General features: G+C 55.9%; 1 protein-coding gene across 3 annotated transcripts; it reads left to right on the plus strand.

Annotated features, from left to right (window-relative positions):
• The first annotated feature begins 9,294 nt into the window (after positions 1 to 9,294).
• IGFALS (insulin like growth factor binding protein acid labile subunit) lies at positions 9,295 to 12,351 on the plus strand. 3 transcript variants are annotated; one of them, XM_081555573.1, is made up of 2 exons: positions 9,295 to 9,376; positions 10,070 to 12,351. In XM_081555573.1, the coding sequence occupies exon 2, from the start codon at positions 10,334 to 10,336 to the stop codon at positions 12,197 to 12,199; it is 1,866 nt and encodes a 621-aa protein (XP_081411699.1). In that variant the 5' UTR covers positions 9,295 to 9,376; positions 10,070 to 10,333; the 3' UTR covers positions 12,200 to 12,351. The 3 variants fall into 3 exon arrangements, with proteins under 3 accessions (XP_081411699.1, XP_081411700.1, XP_081411701.1); XM_081555574.1 differs by having other exon boundaries at positions 9,296 to 9,376; positions 10,380 to 12,351; XM_081555575.1 differs by having other exon boundaries at positions 9,299 to 9,376; positions 10,395 to 12,351.
• The last annotated feature ends 488 nt before the right edge of the window (positions 12,352 to 12,839 follow it).

The raw sequence follows: 12,839 nt of genomic DNA on the forward strand, positions 1-12,839 counted from the left end.
CCGCCGTGGCCGGTGCCCTGCGGTCATAGGCCCCGACGGTGGCTACGTCGGGGACACCTGCTTCCTTCTCAGCATCTCCTGTTGTGCTCAGGGCGCCTGCCCCACGTGTCGGACACCCTCGTCCTCACTGGTCTGGGGCCACAGAAGGTGCTCTGCAGGCTTCTCATGTGTCTGCCTGGCTCCCGACCACCTTCCACATGCTCACTGGCCTCTGGGATTTCCTTCCTGGGGACCACCTCTGTTCCTAGGTTTCTTCACTGGTTGCTACCAAGTTTTTCTTACTGATCACTAGGAATCCTTTGTTTCATGTTGCATATTTTATGATTTCTTTGGTTCTGCATGTTTTCAGTCTCCTTCTAGCTTGTTACTGGCTTCACTCTCTGGTGTCTTGTTGAAGCAATTCTTGACATTGTCAAATGTATATTTTTTTCTTTCATGAAAAATGTTTTTGTGTCCTGTTTAACAACTCTCTCCCACCTCTGATACCACCCTATAATCTGACCCAGTAGTTTCTAGTTTGTGGTTCTTGTTGCAGAGCTGTTTGTGCTGGTGTTTGAGGGACTGACACCTCACGTCCCAGCCCCTTTGCACCGCTGCCCTGGTGAGCCAGCATCCAGGGGTCCAGCCTGCTCTGAGGCCCTCCATCCTGTCCGTCTATCTGTCTGGTCTGACACTGCCTCACAGTCCACGTATGGTTCTTCAACCCCAGGACCGCGGCCCAACCTCATCCGTCACGAGAGTCCTGGCTCTCTGAGATGGAGTGACGTCGACTCGCTAGGCTGGGAAGAAGTGACTTTTTGTGATAAGCGTTTCCAATTATGAACACGCTGCTTATCCATCTGCTTGGGTCTCTGATGCTGCGCGTGCTGTGTGCAGGGCACAAGTCAGGTCTGAGATGTCTCCACGTGTGGGGGCTCCTGACAGGAGACACAGTGTGCTGTCATGCAAGAGTGGGGTGGAGAGGCTGGGGCTGGGCGAGAGAGGGGCGGGCTGAGCAGGGCGGGCTGGGCTGTGTTGCCGGGGGATCCCTGGGCCCTGGAGGGCCGGCAAGAGGGCATTGGAGCCGCTGGCATCCCGTGTGGAGCCCGGGCCACACACACTCCCCTCGGGTAGTCAGTTTTCAGTGCCTAGTCACTGTGCTCCCCGGAGAAGGCAATGGCACCCCACTCCAGTACTCTTGCCTGGAAAATCCCATGGACAGAGGAGCCTGGTAGGCTACAGTCCGTGGGGTCGCTAAGAGTCGGACACGACTGAGCGACTTCACTTTCACTTTTCCCTTTCATGCACTGGAGAAGGCAATGGCAACCCACTCCAGTTTTCTTGCCTGGAGAATCCTGTGGACAGGGGAGCCTGGTGGGCTGCCATCTATGGGGTCACATAGAGTTGGACACGACTAAAGCGACTTAGCAGCAGCAGCAGCAGTCACTGTGCTCCCAGGCGGGGCCCCATTTCCTTGGCATGCTCTCTCCTCTGGGTCTAGAGATCAGAAGGGAGCCGGGAAGCCTCCTCACTGCTGGGGGAGACTATAGAGAAGGAGAAGCTAGTCTGAGCCTGGTGCATTCTGTTGTGGGAATTTTAAAAACAGTGATCCTGTTTTTTAATGGTGGGAAGAGCTGTTACCTCCTTCAGCCGCCTTTGGTGGTTACTTCCTTTCCTACATTTTCAAATCCGGTCTGTTGTGTTCTCTTGTCTCTGCCATGGCGTTCGTCTTCCCTGCCTCTCCGTGCCGAGCCCATTACTGTCTGTCCTCTGGCTTTGGGGTCCTGCTTCCTAGCTCCTCAGGGGGCTCTCATTCTTCCTCCTGAGAAAAAAATGAGAGGCTTTTCCTGGACCACCCACTTCTAGGGACATTGGTTCTTAGTTGGGGCAGCAGAGAGTCCTGGGGAAGAACTGGATCTTAGATCTGGGAGTGAGCCAGGCCTGGGTGCTGTGGATCCAGAAAGGAAGGTTGGTTCTACAACCACGCTGCTCCCAGGGTACGCACACCTGTCCCACGTGTGCCCCCAGGGTACGCACACCTGTCTTTCTCTGGCTCTGCAGCTCAGAGTCATCTTATTCTTGGTCAGCATATTTTCTTAAGCCAGAATCTTGACTTCTTAAGGTCCCAATAATCTTTCTTTTCTTTGATTTCTGTTCTAACAATCTTCTATTCAAGAAAATGAATACATCACGTCTACTTTAAATGGGCAAAACTGAAAGGGAAATGGTTATAATGGAGATTCTTTAATAGTCCAGTTGGTAATAGGACACTGTCACTCAACCAAACCTACTTACAGAACATTCCACCAACATTTCCAGGTGCTCATGGAACATTCTCCAGAACAAATGATATCTTCAACCCACAGACCATGATGAATTCTAAAAGAACATACTTTGTATAATTCCAAACTCCAGTGACATGTCTACAACACAGTGAAGTCTGGAAAAACCCAAATGTTGGGAAGTTAACATATCTAACTACTGTGTGCATCAACTAGAAGGGAAATGAACACAAATTTGTGGGACACAGCTAAAGCAGTGCTAGAGGGAAACATAGCTTTAAACAGCTTTATGAGAAAACAAGGCCTCAAAAACCTGGGCTTCTGCCTTAAAACACAAAAGGAGAGAAAACAAAACCCAAAGGAAGCAGAAATAATGATTAGCAAGGAGTCAGTGAAACAGAAAACAGTGGTTTTTCGCTGACCAACAAAATAACACACAAATTACCAAAATCATGATTTTTGAAAAGGGGTACATCCTATCAATCCTAAAGAAATGAACAGAATTTGTAAGGGAATACTAGGGAAACTATACCAACAAACTACATGAAATGGACAAATTCCTTAAATTGACTTAACAGAAGTCTTAAGTCTTCATGCAAAAAAAACTCAGGCCCACATGGCTTCACCAGTGCATTCTATTAGTAATGCTAATAATCACTCACAAACTTCCAGAAAACACAGGAGGGGACACTTGCCAACTCATTCTATGAGGCCGTTATCCCTAAACCCAACAAAACCAGAGCTCAACGTCCCTCATGAACACAGGTGTAAAGTCTTTAAAATGTTAGCAGTCCGAATACAGTGACATTCCACACCACAGACAGGTGGGATTTATAAACACAAGGTTGACTAAACATCTAAAAGTCATCATAATAAACCACGGTCATAGAACAAAGGACAAAATCATCTCAATGGATGCGGGAAAATGGGCCGAAATCCCACACCCATTCGTGGTTTTTTAAAAAAAAAGTCAACAAACCTGGAATCGAAGGAAGCCTCTTGGAATTGATAAAGGACATCTGTTTAATCTCCAAACGCTGCTGTATCATGACAACTCGGTTGTTTGAAGCAGCACAGATGTATCACCTGCCAGTCTGGAGGTCGGAAGTCTGTCAGGAGTCTCACTGGACTGAGTGTCAGCAGAGCTGGTTCCCTCTGCTCCAAAGGGAGAATCTGTTCCCTCGCCCTTCCCTGCTGTGCAAGGCGCCCGTGTCCTTGGCTCCTGACCTCCCTCCTCATCTTCAAAGGTCAGCAGCTGTGGGCTGAGTCCTCCTCTCACAGCCTCACAGCAGCCTCGTCTGACCCCTTAATCCACTCCAGAGAACGCTTGTAATTACAGTAGGGCCACCTGGAAATCTACATTCATCTCACCGTCTCCAGGTCAGCTGATCGGCAGCCTCAATTCCGCTCTGCCACGTGACCTGACATATTTGTGATTCCAGGGATAAGGACACGGCTGGCAGCGTTACTCTGCCTGCGACGCCGTGGTTCAGAGACATAAGCCAGCGTGGTAATTCACAGTCAGTGATGGAATGCTTCTCACTAAAGTCAGGCACACAGCACGGATCTCTGCTCTTGCCACAGAAGGCAGTGCACACACTGGAAAGGATGAAGTGAGAATGTCCTTATTCACAGATGGTGTGACATTACAAAGGGCTTCCCTGGTGGCTCAGCTGGTAAAGAATTGCCTGCAGTGAGGGAGACCTGAGTTCGATCCCTGGGTTGGGAAGATCCCCTGGAGAAGGGAATGGCTACCCACTCCAGTATTCTGGCCTGCGATAGTCTGTATAGTCCATGGGGTTGCAAAGGGTTGGACACAACTAAAACCATGGCTTATCCTACGGATCCAGCTACACACACACACCTGGAACTAATTAGTAAGGTCCTGGATACAATATCAACAAGAGAAACCTGCTGTACTTGTACATACTGAAGACAATCTGAAAACAAAATTAAAACAACTCTATTCAGGGACTTCCCTGGTGGTCCAGGGGCTAAGATGCCACACTCCCAATTCAGGGGGCCCAGGTCTGATCCCTGGTCAAGGAACTAGATCCACATGCTGCAATTAAAGATCCTGCATGTCACAACTGAAGATCTCACACTACAGCAGAGGCCTGGCACAGCCAAAGATATATATATGTATGTATATTTTAAGAACCAAAAAACTGGCTCCATTCATAATAGCATCAAAACTAATAAGGTACTTAGAAATTATCAAAAGTAGTACAAGATTTATATACTGTAAACTACAAAAAAAACTGCTAAGAGAAAGAAGATGTAAGTAAAATAGATTCTATATTCCTTAATTAAAAGATCTTTGTGATCTTGGGTTAGGCAGAGTTTAGACACCACATCAAAATCATAAGTCATGAAAGGAAAAAACTGACACACTGGACTTCATTAAAATAAACTCTCTTACTTCAAAAGACAACAGCAAAAAAAGGGGCAAGCCACAAACACAAAAATATCTGCAAATGCTATCCTTAACAATCCATAATACATAAAGTCATATCTATAATATTCTGTGTAACAAGTCGGTAAGGAGACAGTTAAAAAATGCACAAAAGTCTTGAATAGACACTGTGCCAAAGCAGATATAAGATTGCCAATAAACACACAAAAAGGTGCCCAGTATCAATTGTCAGAAAAACACAGAAGAGCTTAAAACCAAAAGAGAACAAAGCCGACTGTACCAAATAGCACTGAGGATGTGGGACTGGACGCTCAGTCTGTAGAATTACACAGTTATTTTGGAAAACATTTTTTAAAAACATAAATACTATGTGAACCAGTAACTCCACTGCTAAGAATCTACCCAACAGGAGTGAAACCTACATCCACACAAATGCTCACAGCAACGTTATTCATAATAACCCCAGAGAAACCAACCAGATGTCTGTCATCTGATGTATGAGTTCAGTTCAGTTCAGTCGTTCAGTCGTGTCCGACTCTTTGCGACCCCATGAATTGCAGCACGCCGGGCCTCTCTGTCCATCACCAACTCCCATAGTCTACCCAAACCCATGTCCATCGAGTCAGTGATGCCATCCAACCATCTCATCCTCTGTCGTCCCCTTTTCCTCCCGCTCCCAATCCTACCCAGCATTAGGGTCTTTTCCAATGAGTCAACTCTTCGCATGAGGTGGCCAAAGTATTGGAGTTTCAGCTTCAACAACAGTCCTTCCAATGAACACCCAGGATTGATCTCCTTTAGGATGGATTGATTGGATCTCCTTGCAGTCCAAGGGACTCTCAAGAGTCTTCTCCAACACCACAGTTCAAAAGCATCAATTCTGCGGCGCTCAGCTTTCTTCACTGTCCAACTCTCACATCCATACCTGACCACTGGAAAAACCATAGCCTTGACTAGACGGACTTTTGTTGGCAGAGTAATGTCTCTGCTTTTAAATATGCTATCTAGGTTGGCCATAACCTTCCTTCCAAGGAGTAAGCGTCTCTTAATTTCATGGCTGCAATCACCATCAGCAGTGATTTTGGAGCCCAAAAAAATAAAGTCTGACACTGTTTCCACTGTTTCCCCATCTATTTCCCATGAAGTGATGGGACCAGATGCCATGATCTTAGTTTTCTGAATGTTGAGCTTTAAGCCAACTTTTTCACTCTCCTCTTTCACTTTCATCAAGAGGCTCTTTAGTTCTTCTTCACCTTTCTGCCATAAGGGTGGTGTCATCCGCATATCTGAGGTTATTGATATTTCTCCCGGCAATCTTGATTCCAGCTTGTGTTTCTTCCAGCCCAGCGTTTCTCATGATGTACTCTGCATATAAGTTAAATAAGCAGGGTGACAATATACAGCCTTGACATACTCCTTTTCCTATTTGGAACCAGTCTGTTGTTCCATGTCCAGTTCTAACTGTTGCTTCCTGACCTGCATATGAGTAAACAGACATTATCCGGTCATAACGAGGAATGAAGTACCGATACACACTTTGTAGACGAACCCTGAAAGCATGTTCAGTGAAAAAGGTGAGACAGAAAAGGGCACCTGCTGTACAGGAATGTTCTAAAACCAATGGTGCGTGTGTGTGCCTGTACTGCTGTACACACTTGCTGAGAATCACCCAGTTGTACACAGTGTGTTGACAGGTGGATTTTATGGTGTGAGAACTGTGTATCAGTAAAGCTGTTTTGAAAAAAAAAAAAATGTTGGGTAAAGGCATCACAGTTGATACTTTATTACATTATCCCAACATACTTCTAGAAAAACATTTCAGCCTAGACAAAATGAAATGGAGGAAAAAGGGTAACACTTAATAACAGTATCGAAAGTAACAACCATCTATAGGAAAAAAAATTTTTAAATATATGAAAGATCATAACACAGAAATCCACACAAATACCAGGGAGAGAAACTGAAGACCTAATTGTGTCATGCCCACACACTGGAAGGGAAGACTCAAACTGCAACACAAGTCAAAACTGGACAGGCGGTTGTCATGCACACGTGACAGGCTGCGCCCCTGTGGACAAGGAAGAGCCCGGAAGCCCCTGCAGACGGAGAAGGGTCTGCTCTGCCTCCAGAGTTCAGGGGGAGCCCAGAAAGGGCCCAGCTACCTGGACCCTGACTACGGCAAGCTGGCACCCAAGAGGGAGGAGGAAGGGAAAGCCACCGCTCTGAACGTGGGGAGGCGGCTGTAACCCACCAGGAAGAATGAAGCTCAAACACCAGCTCACTCTTAGGAAGTGAGAGAGAGGGGAGGCCTTGAGACCATCTCAGAGAAAAGACAGTGATAGGTCCACCAGGTCTTTTAAGAGAATACACTGAAGTCCACGGGCGGAGCGGGACCTGAAACCGTGAGGAGTTTGATACATACAGCAGCCTAGATTAAAAAGCTTTTCTCCCCGCAGTTTTTCCATTTAAGGAGCATCTTATGAGGTCACATTAAAATTAAGACCCCTCATCAGAATCAATAATGAAGAGAATGGAGAGGCAGACCACGGTGCCAAACACAGGACTACTGGCCACACACACCTGACAAGGGGCTTGCATCCAGAACACGATCTTAAAAAAGACAAGTCACACTGACAGCACCCAAATAAATCGGCAAGAGACTGAAACACACCACTTAACAGGAGACGACCACCCACCGGGCAACGAGCCTCTCTGAAGCGCTGCCTGCCATCACTGGCGACTGAAGAAACGCAGGAGTGTGACAGCCACTGTCCACCTGCCTTCGGGCTGAGAGTAGACAGGGTGGGGTGCTACTGAGGCCCCCCTGGCCCCAGGAGGGGTGTGTGTTACCTGCCAGGGCGACACATCCTGGTCCCAGCAGGTCCACCCAGGACACAGAAACGCCCATGGGACCCCCAGGGTCGCAGCCCCACAACAGGAAGCAGGGAGGGGTCTACAACGCAGCACCATTTCCATGAAGACCAGAAACCAGACTCCCCAGGGGGCCCTTGGGGTCAAGTGGAAAGAGGCCAGGGCAGTAGTCACCCTGGGTCAAGACAGGCCACCCAGGGGAGCAGGGACAGAATTGGCCCAGGGCGGCCGGGACAGAGGTCTTCTACCAACTCAGTGGGCTGAACACCAGCGCTACTGCAGGACTTGGTAAAGGCTTACAGAGGGCTAACCTGGCTGCCACAGTCCTGACAAGGGTTCCCTGCCACACAGGCTCCCCGGGGACTGACAGTAAGGTCCCACCCCAGACCTGTGGGTGTCAGGGGACAGAAGCGGGCTGCTTGCCGGGCTGGGAGCTTTTCGGTGCAGAGGCCCCGGGGGCCCGACTCCTGCTGAGTTGGCACTTTCTACTGTGTAAATGCACGTTTGCCCTGTAAACTTCTGGGTGTGGACTTTCTCCCTGCAGATCTATAATTTCTCAGAAGAGAAGCTGAGAGATGACCTGGAAAAAAATCCAAGCTCGATAAAGGGAGGAAGACAAAGCCAGTCCTTGAGTCATGGCATGAGCTGGGGAGGGGCCCTGAGGCAGGGGGTCTCTGGGCCTGGTGGCTTCTGCCTCACCCCTCGCCCCCACCCCCCTCCTCGGCCTCATCGGGAGGTCTGGGAGTCCCCTGCGCCTCTGCAAGCCTAGCCTTACCCACTCATGGTTCCACCTTTTTCAACCCCTGCTGAGCACAGGCTCTCCACCCCAGAGCGAAGCAGAGGAAGGGGTGGGCTGGCGCAGCAGCCACAGGCAGGGTCCTGGTGGAGAGGAGGGGTGGCTGGAGGCTGGGTCTGGAGGAGCAGAGCCCAGGGCCACCCACTGGAGCGGCCGCGCCCTTCCGCCCACGCCTGACCTGGGGCTGACCTCAGGCCGGACACTGGGCACCCCCGCGGCCTGCACAGAGCAGGGTGGCTGTACCCCAAGGGCGCCCCAGGAGGCAGGACGGGGCCGCTGCTGGTCCCTGAGGCCAGGCCGCCCCCCTCTCCTCCCTGGAGAACAGGGCTGGGAAAGCAAACAGAGTGGCTGGACCGGCCAAGCATTCCTAGAAGAGGCTGGGGGTGGGGCACGGCCAGACAGCAGCTGACCCTGAGGTCGCGGGAGAAGCCAAGGCTGGGCCAGGCCCTGGGAGCTGACCAAGGACCCCACCCAGGCAGGGAGGAATGGGCGGGGGCGTGGTCAGCATTAGGCGGATAGGCAGGCCCAGCTTAACTCCCACAGGGCCATCGGCTGGGCTGGGCAGGGAGCTCCCAGGAGCCCCAGAAGGGCCCCCACCCCCAAGCAGGGGGCGGCTGAACACTAGCCCCTCACAGGCTGCTCCAAGGGAGACCCCCGCCCAGCAATGCCTGCAGCCCCAGCTCTGCACGGACAGCCCTGCAGGGGGATGGGCGGGGGGGGGGAATCCAGGACGATGGGGGATGGGCCCGTGGGCCTAAGAGCCGAGCCGAGCAGAACCGGGTGCTCCTCACACTCTGGCAGAGACCTCAGCAGACGCCGCCCCCAGCCTGTCCCCTGTGCCACCTGCCCCCACCCCCGCTCTCAGAGGCGCCGCTGGCACCCGGCAGGAGGGGGTTAATGCTGGGGCCGGCAGCTGGGCTGGCCAGTGACACGGGTGCTGGCTGCCCCGTGGTGGGGAGATCCAGAGGGCAGGAGCAGCGGCCCAGCAGACGCCTCGCTCCCGCTCGGCACGAGGGATGGCCCCGAGGAGAGGTGAGGCTCCTGCGGCCCTGCCACTCGCGCGGGGGTGGCCAGCCCGTGCCCCCGGCCCACCAGGGTAGGGGCTGCCCCCGGGAGGGCTTCACTCTGGGAGCCCGTGGGGGAAGTGCAGCCGCTCGTCTTGGGGGTCCAGCCCCGGAGAGTCACTGTGGCCTCTGCCCACCTCCTCTCCCACCCCAGGCCCAGGCAGGGGCACAGAGGACACAGGGCCCCGCACCACCCCAGGGCCTCGCCCAGGCCCCCTCACTGCTCAGAGGCCAGGCCACTGCCACCTGGTCCCCTTTCGGAGCCTCACCCACCGCAGCTGCGGTGTCCACCCTTCAGACCTGGAGCGCTCAGGGCAGGGAGGGGCCCGCCGCAGGGAACAAGCCCAGTGCCCAGTGGAACTTCTGGGGGGCCTTGCAGGGAAGCCTGGCATCCTTTGTCCAGTGATAGAATCAGTCTCGGGTGGTCAAAGGCCTGGGGCCCCATCTGCCCTCAAGGCTGGCACCCTCCTCCTCTCCCCACGCTGGCGCAGGACTAAGTCCCTGGTACATGCCACACACACACCAGGGAGGGGAGCGCCCCCAATTGAGGGGTCGGGCTGGGGCAGTGGGCATCCAGCTCACTGTCCAGGCCTTTAGGGCAGCAAGCGCTTGCCCAACCGGGCCTGCTCCAGAAGGTTCTGTCACTCACGCCTTCCTCCAGGCCTGCCCGGCAGCCTAGGTCACCTCGAGTGTCCACCTTGGGGATGAGACCTACACACAGCCTAGTGGCCAGGTCCCCAGTTCTCTCTGGTCCTGCACAGCGGAAAGGGCAGCCGGTCTCAACCCGGAGGACGTCCCGTTGACAGTCCTGCCCGTTGACGTGGGGCCCGCGCCTCTCGCCCACACCTTCCACTCTGGTCAGCAGGGCCTTCTCTAACGGGTGCGTGTCATGGTCCTGGGGTGCAGCTGAGGCCTGGAAGGTCCCATGTCTTGCTCCGACCTGAGTCCCCGTCCTGGGCTCCCTCCCCAAGCCCCTCTCCCCGCAGGAGGCCCGGCCCTGCTGGTGCTGCTGGTCTCTTGGGCAGCGCTGGGCACCCGTGGCCTGGAGGGAGTGGAGCCCACGGCACCAGCAGACCCCGAGGGCCCGCAGTGCCCGGCTGTCTGCTCCTGCGGCCACGACGACTACACGGGCGAGCTCAGCGTCTTCTGCAGCTCCCGGAACCTCACGCGGCTGCCCAGGGGCCTCCCGCCCGGCACCAGGGCGCTCTGGCTGGATGGGAACAACTTCTCCTCCATCCCCGCAGCCGCCTTCCGCAACCTCTCGGACCTGGGCTTCCTCAACCTGCAGGGCAGCAGGCTGGCCAGCCTGGAGCCGCAGGCGCTGCTGGGGCTGGGCGGCCTGTGCCACCTGCACCTGGAGCACAACCGGCTGCGCGCGCTGGTGGCCCACACCTTCCTGCACACGCCCGGCCTGGCCTCGCTCGGCCTCAGCAACAACCTGCTCAGCCGCCTGGACGAGGGCCTCTTCCGGGGCCTGGCGCACCTCTGGGACCTCAACCTGGGCTGGAACAGCCTGGCCGTGCTGCCCGACACCGCGTTCCAGGGCCTGGCCGGCCTGCGGGAGCTGGTGCTGGCGGGCAACAAGCTGGCCTACCTGCAGCCTGCGCTCTTTTGCGGCCTGGGCGAGCTGCGTGAGCTGGACCTGAGCCGGAACGCCCTGCGCAGCGTCAAGGCCAACGTCTTCGTCAAACTGCCCAAGCTCCAGAAGCTCTACCTGGACCACAACCTTGTGGCCGCCGTGGCCCCGGGCGCCTTCCTGGGTATGAAGGCGCTACGCTGGCTGGACCTGTCGCACAACCGCCTGGGCGGCCTCCCGGGGGACAGCTTCCCTGGGCTGCTGGGCCTGCACGTCCTGCGCCTCTCGCACAACGTGCTCACCAGCCTGCGGCCCCGCACCTTCAAGGACCTGCACTTCCTGGAGGAGCTGCAGCTCGGCCACAACCGCCTGCGGCAGCTGCCCGAGGAGGCCTTCGCGGGCTTGGGCCAGCTGGAGGTGCTGGCCCTCAACAACAACCAGCTGCAGGAGCTCAGGCCCGGCGGCTTTCTGGGCCTGCTCAACCTGGCCGTGCTCAACCTCTCCGGCAACTGTCTGCGCGACCTTCCGGAGCGGGCCTTCCAGGGCCTGGCCAAGCTGCACAGCCTGCACCTGGAGGGCAGCTGCCTGGCCCGCCTGGGCCCGCTCGCCTTTGTGGGCCTCTCGGGGCTGCGCCGCCTCTTCCTCAAGGGCAACAGCATTGCAGATGTGGACGAGCGCAGCCTGGGGGGCCTGGCCGAGCTGCTTGAGCTGGACCTCACCGCCAACCAGCTCACGCACCTGCCTGGCCGGCTCTTCCAGGACCTTGGCCGCCTGGAGTACCTCCTCCTTGCGCGCAACCAGCTGTCGGCGTTGCCAGTGGACGCCCTGGGGCCCCTGCAGCGCACCTTCTGGCTGGACCTCTCGCACAATCGCCTGGAGGCACTGCCTGCAGCCGTGCTAGTGCCGCTCGGCCGCCTGCGCTTCCTCAGCCTCCGGAACAACTCGCTGAGGACCTTCACGCCGCAGCCCCCTGGCCTGGAGCGCCTGTGGCTCGAGGGCAACCCCTGGGACTGCGGCTGCACGCTGGGCGCCCTGCGGGCCTTCGCCCTGCAGCAGCCAGCCTCCGTGCCCCGCTTCGTGCAGACCCTGGCCGAGGGTGATGATGACCGCCAGCCACCCGTGCTCGCCTACAACAACATCACCTGTGCCAGCCCGCCCGGCCTCGTGGGCCTCGACCTGCGCGATGTCAGCGAGGCCCACTTTGCCCACTGCTGACCTGAGGCTGCCCCGGCGTCCAGACGGGCCCTCGCAGCCCCGGGGGGACACAGTTTGGGACCTGCGGGCCCCAGCCTGCTCCCTGAGGGCCTGACCATGGGGGTCGGGGACACGGCCTTCCCAGCTGTTATCAATTAAAGCAACTGAATAAACGGGGCCGCATGTGCGGGCAGGGGTGTAGCTCGGGGGTTGGGGGTGCTAGCCAGGGCCGCTTTGGCTGCCACGGCCCCACGGCCTGCCCTGCGCCCAGGCTCCCTTCTCGTGAGTCCCCAGGTCCCCCCTCAGGAGCGGTGGGCCCTCACTCACGTCTTCCGGAAGCCTCATGCGTCAGCCCCTCGCAAGGCAGCATCCTCAGAGGCAGCTTGGTCCTGGGAAGCGGGGGCTGGAGGGGGTGCGACCCTCCCTCTCCGGGTCCCTGTGCTCCTGGCCAGACCCCCAACCCCAAAGGAAGCCCCCCGGGGCGCACTCGTCACTGTCCTACCCCGGAAGCGGGGCCCAGGGCTGCCTGCCTGGCCTGGACGCACCCCCTACCGAGCACCCAGGCTCTTCCCGGGGAGAGCGGCACGCGCCGCCCAGGATGCACCCCAGCCTCCCCGGACCCACGCAGGGGAGAGGCCCGGGGCTCCACTCCACACTCAAC

The sequence above is a fragment of the Giraffa tippelskirchi genome, chromosome 13 (genome assembly GCF_054371585.1).
Source record: "Giraffa tippelskirchi isolate mGirTip1 chromosome 13, T2T-mGirTip1v1.2.pri, whole genome shotgun sequence".
NCBI classification, from domain to species: domain Eukaryota; kingdom Metazoa; phylum Chordata; class Mammalia; order Artiodactyla; family Giraffidae; genus Giraffa; species Giraffa tippelskirchi.